Below are 17,891 nucleotides of genomic sequence, written 5' to 3' on the forward strand. Positions count from 1 at the left end.
CCACCTTTTACAACCCTCCTTCTATCCTTCCTTTCTCTCTTCGTTCCTCGTCTTCTCGGTGTTCACGATTCCTTTTAACCGCTGGCCGATTAACAACATCCGTATCCGTTTAGTCGTAAAGCGAGCCGTCGCATTTCTGTTGTTTCCTTCTTCTTCTTCTTCTTCTTCGTCATCTTCTCTTCTTTTGTCTCGAACGCGCTGCCACCCCTTCTTCTATCGCGATCGCGAGCCTTTCGGCGCGAAACGAAACGAGGGTCGTCAGAATCGTCGGTTCTTTAATTGATCAGCGCGAATCTCGGTTGACATCTCGGTGGACTCAGCCCCCTCCTCTTTGGTTGCAGACCGGGAGGTCGCCGAGGAGGACGGGGGTTGGCAGTCCGCTACCAACGGAGACGGTCAACGGCAAACCGGCCAGTCGAGCCAAAGTACAGGAACTAGTCAATGCGAGATGGTGCAGGGACACCAGCAACACCAGGAACTGCCGATTAGTGATCTCTTAGACGACATTAACGATCAGATGCAGATCGTGCTGAAATCGGAACCTCTGTCGCCGAAGATCGAAGAACTCGAGTCTTGTTTGCTCACGGAGCAGATCGATCTGCAGTCGGATCGAAGTTCAGCCAACGTAGCTAACAGTCAGCAGACTCGTCAACAGAGTACCAACAGGCCACACCAACAACAAGCCGGAACGGCGTCGAACGAAACCGTATCTTTTGCCGATCTACGCTGGCTCACGCAGAACGGTAATCATCAGTCGACGCCAAAGTTGCGCGAAGTTTCAAGGATGAGCGTCGACCAAGAATCGAAGCATTCGCATTCGAGTCGTTCGATCAGTGGCACGTACTGCAGCTTTTGTCAGAAGACCTTTTCCCGCGCGTGGTCCCTTCAAAGGCATCTGGCGGACACGCATTTTTACGTGCCGCAATCGTTGTCCTGCGACCAATGCGGCAGGAGTTACAAGTCCAGGAACAGTCTGGTCAGTCACAAGAGCCAGTACCACGCGAAGAAAGAGCGCAAGGAGCACGAGGAACAGTGCGAGGTCACGTATTTACCAGCGTCCATGGTTTAGTGACCGAATTCTCTGCGCCGAGGTTCCGTCTTCCGCCCCGAGCCATCAGATCCATACGAAGCGGACCGTGCGAAACGGAGAAGCAAAAGCACGAGGGAAAACGTGCACTGTTTCGAAACTGTCCACGTTCGCGATTCCCGGCATGAGAAAGGAAGCAGACAGTTTTCCATTCGCGTTCGAAAACGTCCCGTTCGATGCTTTTCGTATAAATCGTTGGATTAAGTATTAATTTCAGATTTTCATATAGTACATATATCCGCCAGTAGCTTCGTCCATTGGACGTTGTTTTGCCATTTCGTTCGCGAGAAACGATCGCGTTACCGTGATTAAAGCTAGTCCCCTTAATCTTGAAACAAGTTACCTCGATGCACGCCAAAGAGAACGGTTAGATGTTGTTAACACGCGCGTTTCCTTTACAAGATTCTCTGCTTCGCCGTAAGCTAGTCGATGCAGTTTGCGCGAGGAAGGTGCAGTACCATCCCTTGCAAACCGGAAATACGTTCCGCCATCTGGATTATACCATGCCAAGTTCACGACTCGAACGACTGTCTTTTCGTAGCAAAATCGATAGTTTTCTCCTTCGGTACGACTGTGCTCTTCTTCATCTACCCCCGAGTTTACTAGCCAGAGGTAGTTCACCCCGCGTAACCGACCACGATAAAGTCTCAACCCTGTAGCTTTTCCCGTCGATTGCACCAGCGCTGCTGGTGGCTTCCGCCTCGTTCGAGCCAACAGTCGAACCGGAAGCTCTTGCCGACGGAGCGTTTTCAAATGTGACCCATCTATCTGTCGAGCCTCGAAAAATGAGCTCTCCTTTCTTTTCTCGTCGTTCCGTCCGCTTCTCCTTCCGTTGCGATCCTTCTTCGCCTTTCTCATGCCAGGGCGACGATCGCTTCTGGTCCGTTTCTTTGTTTAACAGTAAAAGGACGATGCTTAGAACCGTATTATCGTGAAAAATGTCGTTTAGAGATCAATTAAAAAAATAATAAAACACGCTTCGAAGGAATGGAAATTGTGTTGTTTCACTGCTAAACACCAGTAACCCTGGGCGGTGGGATAGAGTTGTCGGGAAACGTCGCGAGATGCTCCTCTCCCATTTAGATGCGTTTCTTCTCGTCATGCGCGTCGAGATTGCTGTGCGAATCACAATGACCCGACCGTGAAACAATGACCAAGAAACCAACTGTTCGTTTCATCGCATCATTCCGTTAGACCAAAAATCACATACTCTTGTATATATATATATATCCACACACGAATTACCTACAAGATCTACTCTGCTCTGTCTTGCTGTAAATAATATGCATCGACATGGATACATCTCTGGTGCTCTGAAAACACTAACGTCATCGCTCACGATCGTTCACTGGAATCTTGGAATTGCTTGCACTCTACTATCGTAATATGCTAAAATAAAACCAAAAAGAGCACAACGATGAATCGTGAAAAAAAAAAGAAAGGTGTACGGCACACGTTGCCTTTCGACAAGGAAGAGCCTTCTGCAACACAGTCGCGAGCCATTGTCATCGTGTTTCGACTCCACCTTTACGGATGCATATTGCAAACGCATTGAGGAGAATTTGTAAATGTTTCTTTCTAGCGGTTAGAGTTCTAGAGACAAAACGAAGACGCGCTGCTTCGCAGAGCTGCGTGGATCGATCGAGATTAAGTAGAAAATGGTGACAATGGTGAGACGACGGCTCGCAGAAGGTACTTTCCTCGGAAAGCACGGACGTCGTATCGTGTTGTAACAAAAAAAAAAAAAAAAAAAAAAAAAAACACATACACGCACACAATGAAAAGTAAAATGGGCATACGATGAAGATGCTGTGTGTCTGGTAGCACCTGCAAGCATATTAATTACGTGGTTCCAAAGTAACGCAAAAAAAAAAGACAGTTTGAGCACGGCTTGGTCGGGTGACGGTGCAACGTGCGCGACTAATCGAGAGGAGGGCGCACGAAATTCTTCTCTCTCTCTCCCTCTCGGCTCGGATAAAAAAATGGTGGTAGATGGTGGTGTAAGAATGAGAGAACAATAACGAGGACACACGCGATATTGCGTGGCTAGAGAGAGAGACAAGACTCTATTGAGAGCGGAGGGGAACACACGACGCTTTCCTCGTTCCGCGTTAAAAGAGCGTGTGTCCGACCTACGATACGTCCGAGATCTCTGGACGTTCGAGCACAAAACCAAAAGTAACCCCTGTGTGTCTCTGGTTCTGCCGCCAGGTCAGTTGGCCGGCAGCGGCGGCGCGTCCGATGAGTTTCGATGCGAGCCTTGCAACAAAATCCTCACCTCCCTAACACGGTTGAGGCGGCACATACAGAACGTGCACACCAGGCCCAGCAAGGAACCGATCTGTAACATCTGCAAGCGGGTTTACTCGAGCCTGAACAGCCTCCGCAACCACAAGAGCATCTATCATCGCCAACACAGCAAGAACGAGCAGCAACGCAAGGAGATGGAACAGATGCGCGAACGGGAGAGAGAGCAGAGAGAACACTCTGAGAGAGTAAACTCTCAGCAGCAGCAACAGCAACAACAACAACAACAACAACAACAACAACAACAACAACCCCAGGACCAACAACAATCACAGTCGCGATTAGGATAAACCCCCGTAAGATCGACCGGGGGTGCCGAGTATCCGTGAAATCATCTCTCGGTCCTTGAATCCTCGTTGATATTTCGAGGACGAGGGATCGATCGAACGTTGGCCATGACGTTTACAAGCGGACAGACTATTCGCAGATAATCATCGACGCGTGTACATATCTCTGGACGAGACGCGAGGTCGGTGTTTCGCGTATTCTTTTCGCTCGAACCGCGAGAATCGCTTACGTTTACGCCTACGTCGTTTCGTGTACGCGAACCCCGTTAGAAGAATCTCTATTTTAAAATACGCTACTCGAATCTATCGGTTTCGTACGGCATCGACATTCTGTCGCTCGAGATTCATCTGATCGAGCACGATAGGCTGCGTTACCGCGGATCATTCGCTTTAGCATTTCACCCCTCCACGACGAGAGACTGGGCTACGGGTATAGTGCTGTCTTTGAGTTCGAATCGCGGGGAAGACCATGTGATAGTAGGCGATACTGTTATTATTATAGTTTTCCAAGTTTACCGTCGAGCGGATTTAACAAGGGTATATTGTACGAATGGCAAAGCGAAAGAGGGAAAGCTAGAGCTCGAATTGCGCTGGTGTCGCGCGTAAAGTTAATTTTTCTACTAAAGTTACAAAAAAGAGAGAGATATATATATACATACACACACTTATATAGGTATAAATACGTTGCGTTGGGTGTAAATAATTAGGAACGTCGAGATTAAACTCCTCGCTCAGAGAGACGTTTTCTTTCAAGTTTAGCTCTCGTGCAGAAACAAATAGAGCAACGTTCCTTTGTTATTTTTCTATTTACTTACTATTTGTTCGCGAACGGTGGTGTGAATCGGTGGTAGTCGCTCTTTACTGAAAAGCAAGTCGCAGTACAAACGTCAAATTAAAGTATAAGTTAGCGTACCTAAGTTAATAATAATCGCGATGCTCTCCTTATCGACGAGGTACATACTGGACGCGCTCGCTCGCACGTCCTTTTCACATCCTGTTCCTGTCTTTTCTCTTCCTTTTTCCCGTCCAGACTCGTACGAGAATATGGGACTGGTCTCGAGAATACGCTCACAACTCTATCATGCTCGTTTTCTCGCTGCACACGTACCATTCTCATACCTGTCCATTCAGAGCGACGAGTAACGAGAGCATTAGAACGCGCGTAGGTACCTTAAGGTGCAGCCAAAGGAAATTACCTGATACCTGTTCTTGCGGGAAACGGTGCAATGAAAATACCGAAAACAAAACAAAACAAAACAAAACAAAAAAGAAAGAAAGAAAAAAAATACTTTCGTTCCTTCTCCCTTAGAACACGCGCGAGAATCGGAATTTTGGGGAATCGTTAGCGATACCGGAAATAGTAACGAGAACGATGGGTCTGTAGCGTCGTTCCGCGTATACGCGACCGCGTTATCGACCCCGGAGAATAATTTCATTCGAGACAATCAACGTCGATTGCTAAATTAGCGGTTACATTCGGTTCGACCGAGATTCCGATTGGTGGTTCAACGATGGCATCATTCGCGCTACACGGTTTAGCGTTAATTCGAATTTACTCTACGTTCGAGACGCGTTTCATTTCCAATATTTCTCTTTGTTCTCTTGCAATCAGAACCGCGAGAAAACCGGAAAAACATAATGTGATAACTGCCGTGATTTTTCTCTCAAAGAAATTTGATACACTGGAACGTTCTATGATACAATCGATTTGAGGCTCGCGCGAAAATATTGAGGCTTCGAGCGTAGAATGTTCACGACGAAGAGCAGCGTCTCCTATTGCTTAGTATGTAAATAAAATTTGTTCGATCGAATAAAAAGAAAAGAGTAGTATAATAAAATACTAGACGCCGTAGAGCGCGCGTGCGTGCGTACGTACTCGTGTTAATGAGAATATCTTTTATATCTAAATTTATTATCGATACGAATCGTAACTACCTAAGTACATACAAGTTTATGAATACGTACACACACGCACATACTTAGTACATACTTTGTTTCTTTTATCTCCAATATCGTTGTTTCTTTTTTTCTTTTTTTTTTAATTGCTCTTATCGGGCTTTTGGGGATAGCATATGTCCAATAGTACTCACGCACGTATACGCTTATCGTATCCTTGTTTTCTTATTTCATTACTATTAATCAGATTGTCGAGTGAATTAATTATCGGTGACAATCGTCTCTTTATAATTCTTATTACATTACTATTATTATTATTATGTTATTATTATTATTATTATTATTATTATTATTATATTATTATTATTATATTATTATTATTATCGCAATTTACCATAATAATTTATGAAATAAAATGTTTCTTTTGTACGCTGAGAGAGAGCGGCCCCTCTTATTTTTCACGTATCGGAGAAAGGTGCACGCGGGTAACGTCGTGCCGCTCGTTAACCTTCGCAGTAGCTTGTTATGCAACCTCGGACGTTTTGCATTTTCTTTTCTATTCCTCTTTGGCCGCGTTACACCTCGTTGCCCTGCGTGCGCTTCCGGCCGACCCACATACACGAATACACACCCCGCCGTGGTATACGTCGTCGTGTTGTTGTAAAGCCCCAGACCCCGTGACACGTATATTCGACCGAGGTGCCTCTCCCGTGTCCGTCGTTCCCCGAGTCAATGGGTACGCGTGTTCACGCTCCAAAGCACCGAGGGTCAGACTCTCGTGAATACGCCGTTATATCAGCCTGCAGGACGCGCACCATACCGTCTCGCCTCGCTCTCTATACCTCTTCTTTCTTTCTTTCTCTTTTTCTCCTTCGAAGGGAAGCATTCCTTTCTTACGAGGGAATGAAAGAGCAAGAAAGAGACAAGTTTCCGCGTCCCTCAGGTTCGGACGAAAGCGGCTGAACCCGTCTTCGGGACCCACTTGTTTCGCTTTCACCTCGCAACGACCGCGAGCTCTCCGTTGCATTCCTCGGCTAAAGCTGTTCTCTCAATTGTGTTTCGTGTTTCGTGGTTCGCATTACCTTGGAGCGTATACACAGGAAAGGAACGTTACCTTAACGTACGTACAGAACGTGTAAGAAAAAATCGCTACGGAGAATGCAGCGGAGACCTCGACTCGATCCACGGCTCAGGGCCGCGCAAGAACGTGCACGCGCATCGATAACCGTGCCTCGTGATTCCTTGAGAATCAGCCCGGCTTCCGGTGCTGACGATCCTTCGATCGTTGCCTTACCCAACGGTCAATGACAAACCAGAGCCCCGAGCCACCTTTCTCTCTGCGATCAGAACGATCAAACGGGTAAAACAGAAAAAAGAAAAAATGAAAAAAAGAAAAGAAAGAAAGAGAAATAGTAGACGCGCAAATATTTTGAGCGGCCGCATTGCGTTCTTGTGGCCGGGGGTTGAACGAAACACACCACGGCCATCAGCGGCCCCTCGATACATATCGAAATTCCTTATCGTTTATCCCGAAATTTGTTACCCTTTATGCAGCCCCCATGTTCACAATCTTCTCGCCTCCTATACCACCTTGTTTGTTTCCTCTGTTAAACCCTGTCACACCTCGTACGATGTACCAACGCAATCCATGATTTGCCTTACAACCCCACCGCCCCGAAAAAACCCCCGGCCCTGCGCATTGAAGAATACCATCAGCGTACACTAATCTTGTCCAGTGATATTAATGGCAGTCGTATCTTTGTTCTTGTTTGTTCCCGGTCCCGCTCGCTCGGCTATACGTTCGGCTCTGGTTCGTCATTGTTCTGTGTGTACCTACCCGCTACCTTCACGAACACGGATTTGCGCTGGGGGTCCATCCACACACGTGGCTCTCCGTGTGCCTCCTCCTACGCCACAAATATTGGTTCGTAACGGAAAAATATCTTTTCTTTTTAATTGGGTGTCGATATTTATAACGGACATTGGTGCTTGGTCTCTCTCTCTCTCTCTCTCTCTTTCTATTTTTCTCTCTAATTCTCCGTAAACTCTTCATAAATCTGTTTTATTTACTGTTTCTTTGTCTCACTTTTATTCTATTTTTTTTTTCTGCTTCAAACATTTCTTACACCTAACTCTGTCTCTCGTTTAACGCTACTTCACGTACTATTTCATTTTCATTTCTTTTTCTCTGTCTGTCTAACCTTAAAATCGTCTTTTAATGATTAAAAAACTATCGTCATTTCGAACCGAACGGAAAAACGAAAAAAAAAAAAAAAAAAAATGAATAAAAACTAGCAGGTCCACCGTCGGCGATTCTCGCTATGAGATTATCGCACCCTTTTCATGGTAGCTTGCTGCCACAAGGGGTCTGCTATACCTGCGACGTTTGCGGTAAAACCCTTTCCACGAAGCTCACCCTGAAACGGCACAAAGAGCAGCAACATTTTCAGCCCCTGAACAGCGCGGTCTGCGCTCTCTGCCACAAGGTGTTCAGGACGCTCAACAGTCTGAACAATCACAAGAGCATCTACCATCGTAGGCAGAAATAGAGCCGGTTATCGTCGCGTTTGCTCGCATCGTGTCGAGGAACACTGTAATACCGAGCTTAAGAGTTAGGGACAGAAAGACAGCGAGAGAAACGCATCAGTGTTGTGCCAATGGACGACGACAACGACGACAGCGACGACGACAACGGGCACCAGGGGACGGCACGAGAGAAACGACAGCATGTCCGCTCGAAGATCGCGGATCTTTTATTATATCTTCTCAGTTTCTTTCCTTTTTCGTCTATTCTATGAAATGTTACGCGACGCGCACGGTTACCTTTGTTATCGTCTCGTTTTCTTGTCGCGTTTACGGAATCGTTGTTACTGTTAGTTATTCAAATCGGTTGTTCGTTGGTTCCGCGAGATCACTCTGTTAACGTTTGCGATACATGGGACCAGTTGCGGTAACGAGATATCTCGCGCGTTGATACTTAATCTCGATTGAGAGAAGAGAGAAAGAGGGGGGGGGGGGGGGGGGAGAGAGAGAGAGAGAGAGAGAAAGTCGACGAAGCAAAAGTGTCAAAAAAGTTGTAGGTATTTTGAGGCAAAGCAATTCTTCGTGCGTGTACATGCTGTCCGCGACGAGAAGAAATCAACGTCCTGGAAATTCGAAAAAGGAACTGGCTTACAGAGAAAGAAAATCAGTGCTTCCAGACCGAAGATGATGATGATGAACGTGGCGATTTCGTGACCTTTTTCACCGAGTTCCGACGTCGAACCACTGCACGGTGTATCTTATTAAATTAATCCGTGGCACGAGATTTTGTAGCGGGAAAAAGGCGGCGCCCTGCAAAACCTTGCCTCGATTTGGCCTCGGTCTTTATAGCCGGACTAATGTTATCAATTGTTAGCACTAAGCGATACGAAATGAGATTATCACGAATCGTAGAACGTAGCGATTCTCTCTGGAAACGATAGGGTTACGGTTCCTTGGCCAAAGGGTCGTATCATCCTTTTCCATCAGTAGTCGCGAAAGTCCGTAGGGAAATTGATCTTTCGGACGTGTCCCGTCCGGAGTCGCGAGGCTTGCTCGTTGGCATCGAGACATCATCGATCTCGAATCACTCTCAACGTACACCTCGAATAGATCGGATCGAAACGACAGTGATTTGACGCGACAATCGGGCGATCGATGGGAATCGCGTAGTAGGGCAAAATTAGGATAAATTGCATAGTTATTTTCGTCTACTTTTATATCGCGTAATTTTCTTGGTCTTTCTACGACACGTAGGATGGAAGGGACACGTTCAAACCGTGGAATCGAGTCGCGAATCGATGGTGTAGAATTTTCGATTAAATCGTGCGAAAGCCTAACAGCATCGGACTATCTGATACAGTCTATCGTTGTCGCGATCGTGAACATTTCGGGGGTACGTTGACGGTGATCGCAAGCCGGCAGCTTCGTTTAATCGTAGAGATTCCAAAAAGTAAATTTTCGCCTTCGAGACGCGCCTAGACGACTCCCGTATCGATACACGGCTTAATCGCAGACTATATACAGTAGGTAGATTTACGTATTGCGACGAATGAAAGAAAGAAAGGCGAGGGAGAAAGGGGAGGGAGGGAAAAAGAATACTTCCAGGTGTCAGAGACACCATCGTCCAACTAACTTTAGGCGGAAACGTCCGAAACGTTTCGACAAGACTGTAAACGAAATATTGATTAACCAGAAGACTCGAGAATTTTTAATTGTTTCAATGTTGATAGGGAGGGGTTGCAGAGTGACGGAATAAACAGGGAGGGAGGGGATGAAAAATACGCGTTAAAGAATCAAGGGAAAATGTCCGTCGCGGATCGATGACGATCGAATGATGACACGGTTGTAAAAAGTAGATAAAAGATTTAAAAAAAAAGTTACAAAAAAGTTACGCAGAGTCAGGGTACCCGTGGCAGAGGGAACTCGTTCATTTTCCTTCGCGACGATTTCGTTGTCGTTCCGCGACGATCCCTAAAACCGGGGGGGAAGATACATTGATATAATATAATATAATATAATATATATATACATATATTTTATCTTAATATATTCATTCCATATTAAATGCTTTAGAGGGGTACCTTGCACACAGACACATATTCATTTCAATGGTGTATACCGGGCTTTACCTAAAGTACCTTATCTTATTAATATTATTTTTTATTATTCTACGAACGATTATAGTTACATATCTATTACTATTATTATCGTTATCTCGTCGTCGTTAGTATCGTCGTACGTTTATTTCCTTTCCTTTTCCACGTTGTTTGTTGTTATTCGTCAACGCGTCGTAACACCACTCGTTACCTATTTCTTATTTGTTTCGTGTTTTAATTCGTTTCTTCTTCTGCCGTAACATCGCGAGTCATCCCGCCGTCGATTCGAGAAATCGATCACCATATTTTGTATCGTTCTCGAAAAATTTCACTTATTGTTAGAATACTCAAAAGGAGAAAGAGGAGGAGGAGGAGTAGAAGTAGGAGCAAGAAGAGCAGAAATGGAAGGCGTGTTTCACCCTCGCGGCCTTGGCACGTTAATTTGCATACTTCATTCTTTGCCACCTCTCTCCGCCCCGTCTACCCACCTCGTCTACTTTCTTCTTACTTACAACTTCGAATTTTCTTTTTTCCACGTAATCGCGGCAAGACGCGGGCTAAGAGACGAAGACGAGGATGGGGTGCCGCGATGACGACATCGTTTCACGGGAAACGTTTTTCTCTTCTTTTTATTTGATATTTTTGCAAACGGCAGAAACGTGTCGCGAATTTAAAGATCCATCGGTTTTCAGCCAGTTGAAAAAATGGGGGGAAGGGATGAGAAATGAGGAAACACGGTCCACTAACACAGACAGGTTACTTATATACTAAACGATAATAGCCATATATACATATAACCGACTACATAGCATATACCTATATTTTAGTAGAACTTTGATAAGCCACCTTCGCGAGAACTTCCTGATGCTTGCGAAATCAGTTCTTCAACGTTACCTTGCTATCTTATTCCTTCTCGTTCTCGCGCGACAGGCAAATTTCAATGGTATGTACACCGTGAAGCTGAAATTTTCCATAGAAGAAAAAGCAACAGTTTTCCTTTATTTCCTTCTCTTTTTAGAAAATGGAAATCATTCGAAACGATTGATCGTGCGTCAGGAAGACTTCGAAGGTCCCCGAACGATAAACATATAGACAGACTAGGTCCCGTCGTGCGTCGGCATTTGCAGAAGGTCGATCGCAAAATAATTCGCAGAGCACACATAGACACATACGATATATTTTACAACGTATCGATCCACTGTGCAACATATTGTACAAACCGGGCATACATACACGCATACACGCGTACAGGTACACACGACTAACCAATACGGACAGCTCGTTTTACACATATTTATCGATGGAACATGGAACACGTTGACACAAGGACACTTGTACATCGTTAGATAGGCTATGATAATTTAAATTAGGTTATATTCCGTTAAGTGGTCCGCGTCGCGCGTATTTTCGGAGAGCGGTTTCTCCGCGAGTTCCGTTTTCGCGATCCTAATGATCCTTCTTTAATCAAAAATTAAAGGAAGAAACAAGGGTGAGGATTTAGCAGATTTTATGATAATTTAGCTTTTCAAAGTACGCTCGACGCAGAACATTTTCTTATTGCAAATAGACGAGTGGGGGAAAAGAAAGAAAGAAGGAACGATGTCGGGACACGAGTGTGTTGTGGTGTTTCTTTGTTTGGTTGGAAAGAGGAAATGAGGAAGAACGAAGCTTTAAATTTACGAGAGAGTAACGAACACAATTTTATAGTAGTCAGGACTGGAGAAAGAACTGATATTGATAATATTTAAACTAGTAGATTTATTCAAAGAAATTGATTTGTGACTACTGTAAAAAATGGCCAAATATTATTGCGGAAATATATATTCGCCCTCCGATCCGCGGTCGGCGTTATATTATGAGAATAATAAATTATTAATGAAATTAATATAAATTGAATGAATATTTAACTGCAAATTGTATATTTAGTAGAGATTTATTTGAGAGTATCTTCATCTTCTTTTTTTTTTATCGTTCGTTTAATTTCGCTCTACGTTAAATGCGTTATGAGATTGCGAAACCGTGTGCAATCGCGGTTTAAAAAAAAAAAAAAAATAATTTATAATTATACCGACGGCTCGCGAAGCATGTATAATAGTAGCCAACCGTTGAGGAATAAATTCTCGGAATTCGCGCTCTGTAGTTGGCCTTGCGAAACGCGCGCAAAGACAAGGAGCGATGGTGCTTCCTTACTAATTTTACGGATTGGCCAGTGCAAATTAATAATAATAATATAAAAAAAAAATGCAAATATTAACAAACAGTTCGAAATCGTTTTCGAACTTCGAAAGACTGAATTGTTGAATTGAACGTGTCGCGGATGGCAGTCATGGTTCGTGTACCCTTTCGTCGAAAGGGGATGAGTGAAAGAGCGTTTGCGAAGAAACATAAATAAATAAATAAATAGATAAGTAAAAGGAGACGAAAGAAACAAACGACACAAGCTCGTAGACGAGTGTACCTGATTGCAATCATCGTAAGTTAGCCATTAACTGCCATCCGCGACACGATTTGGCGTCAGACTGAATTGGACTGATTTATCTTTTTCTTCTATATTTTTTTTTTTCTTTTGTTTGTTTTTAATCGTTTCTAATTAGTCGACCCTAGATTGGACTGATCTTAAATGTTTCTTGACTGATGTTACCAAACAATGTTAATTAAAAGTATCTAATTTCTAAGTTTAGAGGGAAAGCATGAACGCGATCAGATTGGCAGGGCACCGCAGCAGTTCGAATCAACTGAGAAAGTGACAAAGAAAGAAAGAGAATGAATGAATAAATAAATGAGCGAAACATGTAACGCGTGTCGTTTCAAATAACACGATCAGACGAGGCGCGTTTTTTAATTCGTTCGTATTCGTTAACACGAGTCTCTTTATTACCACTTTCGTACTATCTGACATATCCACGTTTCCTTCGTTCGCTTCTCGTTTTTTTTCTTTTTTTTTTTTTACACGATAGGCTTTTAGCGCACAGACACCACTACTGTTTAATTATGGTCATGGGTTACGAGGCACATTTATATACATAATAGTTACGTAATAGGCGCACTCACGCACGAACACACACGATACACACATGTAACACAACATACTTTTGTTTTGTTTTTCTTCTTGTTTCACGTAATTATTAATCCGTAGACTTACGCCATAGAGACGATAGGATCCTTACATTGTTCACATTTTACTCGAGTTTTTCTATTTTACTGTCTTAATAACGCAAGCAGCTATTATTACAAGTACAGACGGGAAAAGCAAGCAGCAGCAGTTTCGTGCAACAGCTTCCTTATAATAAATAAAGTAAGCCGTATATCATCCGTTCAATTCACCGTACCGATAGAGTTACAATTACCGTTCAACCACGGATACTCTGAGCAGACAATTACAGAAAAAAAGCCATATCACCTGTGCGAAAACGATATATCGCGATAACCGTTCGAATAAAAAAATAAAAAAAGTTAATTTTGTAATTCTGAGTTAGAAAGTCGGAGAAAAGAAAGTTAGAAAGCGAGCGAACATGTGAGAGAGAAAGAGAGAGAGTGAGAGTGTGTATGTGAGAGAGGAAGAGAAAAAGAAAGAACGAGGAAAAGAGCAAAAAAAGAAAGCAGCAAAAAGCACTGAGAAAAAAACGAGCTTATTCGAAATTCGTCAGATATGTAAAAATTGTATTGAGAAATAAAAGAAAAGAAACAACCGGTGCCATCGGCTCGAAACATCTCGAAACATCCGGGGAGCATAGAAAAAGGCTGAACTCTTTCCGGTAACGACTCCGTTTCGGGTACAAATTGTTTCTTCTTAAGCGAAATATGTCGAGCGTTACCGTGCTTACTTATTATTTGTTATCTGCCAAGGTGTTCTGGTTATAATATATATTTATTGATGACTATTATTAATATTATATTATTATAATTATAGTTATTATTATTATTTTTATTTTTAAGCAATGTCAAATGCATCTTAATATATTTTCACCTTTTTTTTATATATTATATATATATATATATATATACATAATATGAAATGTACTATTTGGTTTAATAATTCGCTTGTATTTCTTTTTTTTTAATTCTTCTTAGTGTCACCTATTACATCCTCGAAAACGATAGTACACAGCAGTTCACTACCCCATGTGCACATAGGCTATTCGTTCGTGTCCACCCTCAACCGCATACACGGTTGTGTGAACCTGTGAACCCTTTAAAATTGTAGTAACGCGAACACCACGCGTGTTACATTTCTTTTCTTTCAGCTGGAAGGTAAGTGTTGTCGGACGATCATCGTTCGATAAATCGCGACCACGCTTTCTTTCGACGCGTGTTCCAGCGCGTGTTCGCGCTTATTTCTCGTCGTCGATCCTCTTTTCCACGTGGCACGTAAAAACGGCTCTTTGTCGCATTGGAAAATCACAGACGGCGACGACGACGATGCGTGGTCGTGTGGAGATCGAAGTAAGAACGATCGCGTTTCGACAGGAGAAAAGGGTTGAACATCCAAAAAACGAAAAAGAAGTAACGAGTCTTTTTTTCAAATGGATATTTCGTGTGCGGCAAACGAGAAAATATCATTGGTAATAATATTCCAGCACATCGCACCAAAGGATACGAGGCAAAACTCGCATTTTCAACAACGGCCAATCGTAGTATGGCAAATAAAAAATAAAAAATGAAACAGAGAACGATTAAGCCGCCACGCCGCTCGCCAGGCTCACGCATATTATTACGTTTACTTCGAATTGCATGCTTTAAGTGTCACCCAGAATGCTCAGTGTTTCCTTCTCGTCGTCTCCTTTATTTCTCTTCTCGTTCGTTTTATTACTATTAATTTTTTTTTTTCATTTTTTTTATTATTATCATTTGTTCCTCACGTTTGCCCCAGGCTTCACACAAACGCGTGACGCCTAACGAAGCATACGTGTATACACATATGTATATTGCATATGCCTTTCTTGTAGAATGACTGGAGGAGTGTTTATATAGATATTTTTTCTTTAGAAACGGACAGAAAGGAATACACGCAATTTTTGCACAACCCGGATCTCCGTTTATCCGCCCGTTCACAAGCTTCCCTTTATTGTCCCAGTATTCTCCTCTATTCGCTCGTACCAACGGGTTTGTATGCACCTGTGTATTTGTGTATACTCGTGCACGTGTACAAACGAATACGTCTGACCACGATCTTTCTCTTCCATCGAAATCCTCTGGCCGACCTCATCAGAGCGGAGGCTGTTCACAATTTCTTTTGGCCGAAGTTTAACGAGACGCAGCTCGAGAAATTGGATAAAAAGCTTTTTTTCCAGCCAAAGGCATTGAACGAAGGGGTTGGCCTCGCCTTCATTCGCGTTCGATGGCTAAAGGGCGAAGGAAAGAAAAAAACGAAAAGAAAAGGGTAGATATACCGTATTATACGGACACCTCACATACACGCAGACACACATACTGACACGTATAAGGTAGTAACGTCGTTCGCGTTCAGCAGCCGCGTACCGTCTGACCGGATCTTTTTTTTTTTTTTTTTTTTAATTAACGAGCACACGCGGCCATTACAAATGAACTGCGCGCCTTTCTTATATCGACGCTTAATTCGTTTCCGTGTTCGTGCTTCGTTTCGTTCTTCAGCCGTATTCTCTTGCTCCTTCCCCTTTCCTTTATTTTTCTCTTTTCTCTACTTAACCCTCCCCTCACTCGCTTGCTCGTTCGTTCGTTCGTTCGTTCTCTATCTTCTTGTCTCAATTGCATATCAAGTAAATGCATAGAGTTGCGCAGACGGACGCACTGACAAGACCAACGGGATCATTCTACTTGTTTTCTGTGCGCGCGCGCGAATACGAGTCTTAACCCTCTTGAAGAAGCCTTTGGTTTCGCGGTGGGTTTTGCAGCGGTTCGAAGAAAAAAAACTGGCATTGAAAGTTCTTACTTCGCTCCCCCGAAAGACGACCAGGCATTTTGAAACGTCGTCGAAAGAGTTTCCACACCCCCGACCCCAACCCGTTGTCCCCTTTTTCTTTTATCCAGAACCGAGCTGCCGTATCGAATGTGCCCCGCTGCTTCGCGTCTATTTTCTCTCCTTCCGACTGTATTTTTTATTATTTTTTTTCATTCCGACAAATCTTAGCCCCGTTTAATTCCACGACGGTCGAATGAACGGTTAGTACGACGAGGGTGAAGGGGCGAGTAAACGTAGATTGCTTCGCGATCGTCGCGAGATGTGTCGATTGTTGTGAAAGACCCGGTCGTTTCTTACCCAGACGGCTAGTGCTTCGTGAATAATTTAAAAGAATGCGAAAATAACGGGAAGAGAGGGGCCGAGGGGTCGGTAAACCGCGAGACTCGAAGAAAGGATTGCGAGATTTATCGCGCATTCAACGTAACCATGACACAGAGTTTAGCATCCTCTGGTTCCTTGAGAAAGAAACGAACGATTCCTACCACCATCCCCTTTCAAAACGCGAACCTGCTATTGAATTGTCGCGTAGTTCAGGAGACGTACGAGCACGAGCAAGGAGAGACATTGAGAATCAGAGGTACAGAGGGATCGAGTAAGAGGAAAAAGAAGGGTAAAAGAGGAGAATCGTGAACAGAGAGAAAGTTTATCGCTTGCGTCACCCTTTTTTTCATATGGGATAGGGTATAAGTGTGGGGGTTGCAGCTGCATGAGGTGCATTGTTGTGTTTCAGTGCTCACCTCTATGACGGGGCTGACCTTGAACTCTCTGAACACCCAGTCAGCGAAGAAGCTGTTCACCTGCCAGCTGTGCGGCAAGGTGCTATGCAGCAAAGCATCCCTGAAACGCCACGTTGCCGACAAGCACGCCGAGCGACAGGAGGAGTACAGATGCGTCATCTGCGAGCGGGTATACTGCTCGCGTAACTCCCTGATGACCCACATATATACCTATCATAAGAGCAGACCCGGCGACATTGACATTAAGTTCTTTTGAAGGTTTAGATAAGGTAGGGACCACGTACCTATCAACACACCACACTTTTTCAGAGGTTTCTCGCGTTTTCAATCTCTCAACATCCCTTCTACCATCCCCCTTTTCTGATTTCCACTCTTAACATCGTTCACCCTTCGATTTAACCTACTTTATCGTAGGATCGTAAGATCGTGTAATCCTGGTTGCTTCGTTACGACCTCGGCTTCGCGTACACTTTATTCCCTTCCTTTTCTGTTCACTGAAAATGCATGCCAAAGAAACCGGTCTCAACTCCCACGTGGAACGACCCTTTTACTTCTTCTTCTTCTTCTTCTACTTCTTCAGCTTCTTCTTCTTCTTCTTACGGTTCGAGCTTTCGTCCCAGCATCGGTCGTTCCCTTCGTATCCTCCTCATTCCTCAGAACTGCTTTTCTTTCCTCGTCTCCCGTCGTCCTTCGTTCTCTTCGGTACCGTACACTCGCCGATCGAATTCTTCCGGTATTCTCAGCTCCGTTATACCCCCTGTCAGTGACTCGGGATCGATGCGTCCAGTTTTGTCCTTCAGCGTGCCTGCAACCACGCTGGAGACAGAAATCGAGCCAAACCGAACCGGGAACCGATCGTCGATCAGAGAATAATCCTTCGATTGACCGATCCAATCGCGTACGATGGGGTTACGCTTAATTTACAACTAGGCCGAATTTTTGTTTGCTCTCCGTCGGCCAAACGATCGAACGTCAGGGTATAATTACGCTTCAGGTTCTTCCTTACTAACACCCCTTCAA

At 44.0% G+C, this 17,891-nt stretch overlaps 1 protein-coding gene across 10 annotated transcripts in view; it reads left to right on the forward strand.

Moving 5' to 3' along the window:
• LOC114877061 (broad-complex core protein) overlaps positions 1-17,891 on the forward strand; it is a 52,172-nt gene that overhangs the window by 26,604 nt on the left and 7,677 nt on the right. For 5 of the 10 annotated variants that reach the window (XM_029189169.2, XM_029189173.2, XM_029189171.2 and 2 more), the window contains exon 6: positions 342-2,047. The exons of 2 other annotated variants lie outside the window; for them this stretch is intronic. In XM_029189169.2, the coding sequence (XP_029045002.1) occupies positions 342-1,069 (728 nt within the window). In that variant the 3' untranslated portion in view covers positions 1,070-2,047. Of the gene's footprint in view, positions 1-341; positions 2,048-3,298; positions 5,828-16,864; positions 16,937-17,891 lie in introns of those variants that run through there. 3 more of the 10 variants (XM_029189174.2, XM_029189176.2, XM_029189175.2) reach the window with 2 other exon arrangements.

Source organism: Osmia bicornis, chromosome 14 (assembly GCF_907164935.1).
Source record: "Osmia bicornis bicornis chromosome 14, iOsmBic2.1, whole genome shotgun sequence".
Classification (NCBI taxonomy): Eukaryota; Metazoa; Arthropoda; class Insecta; order Hymenoptera; family Megachilidae; genus Osmia; species Osmia bicornis.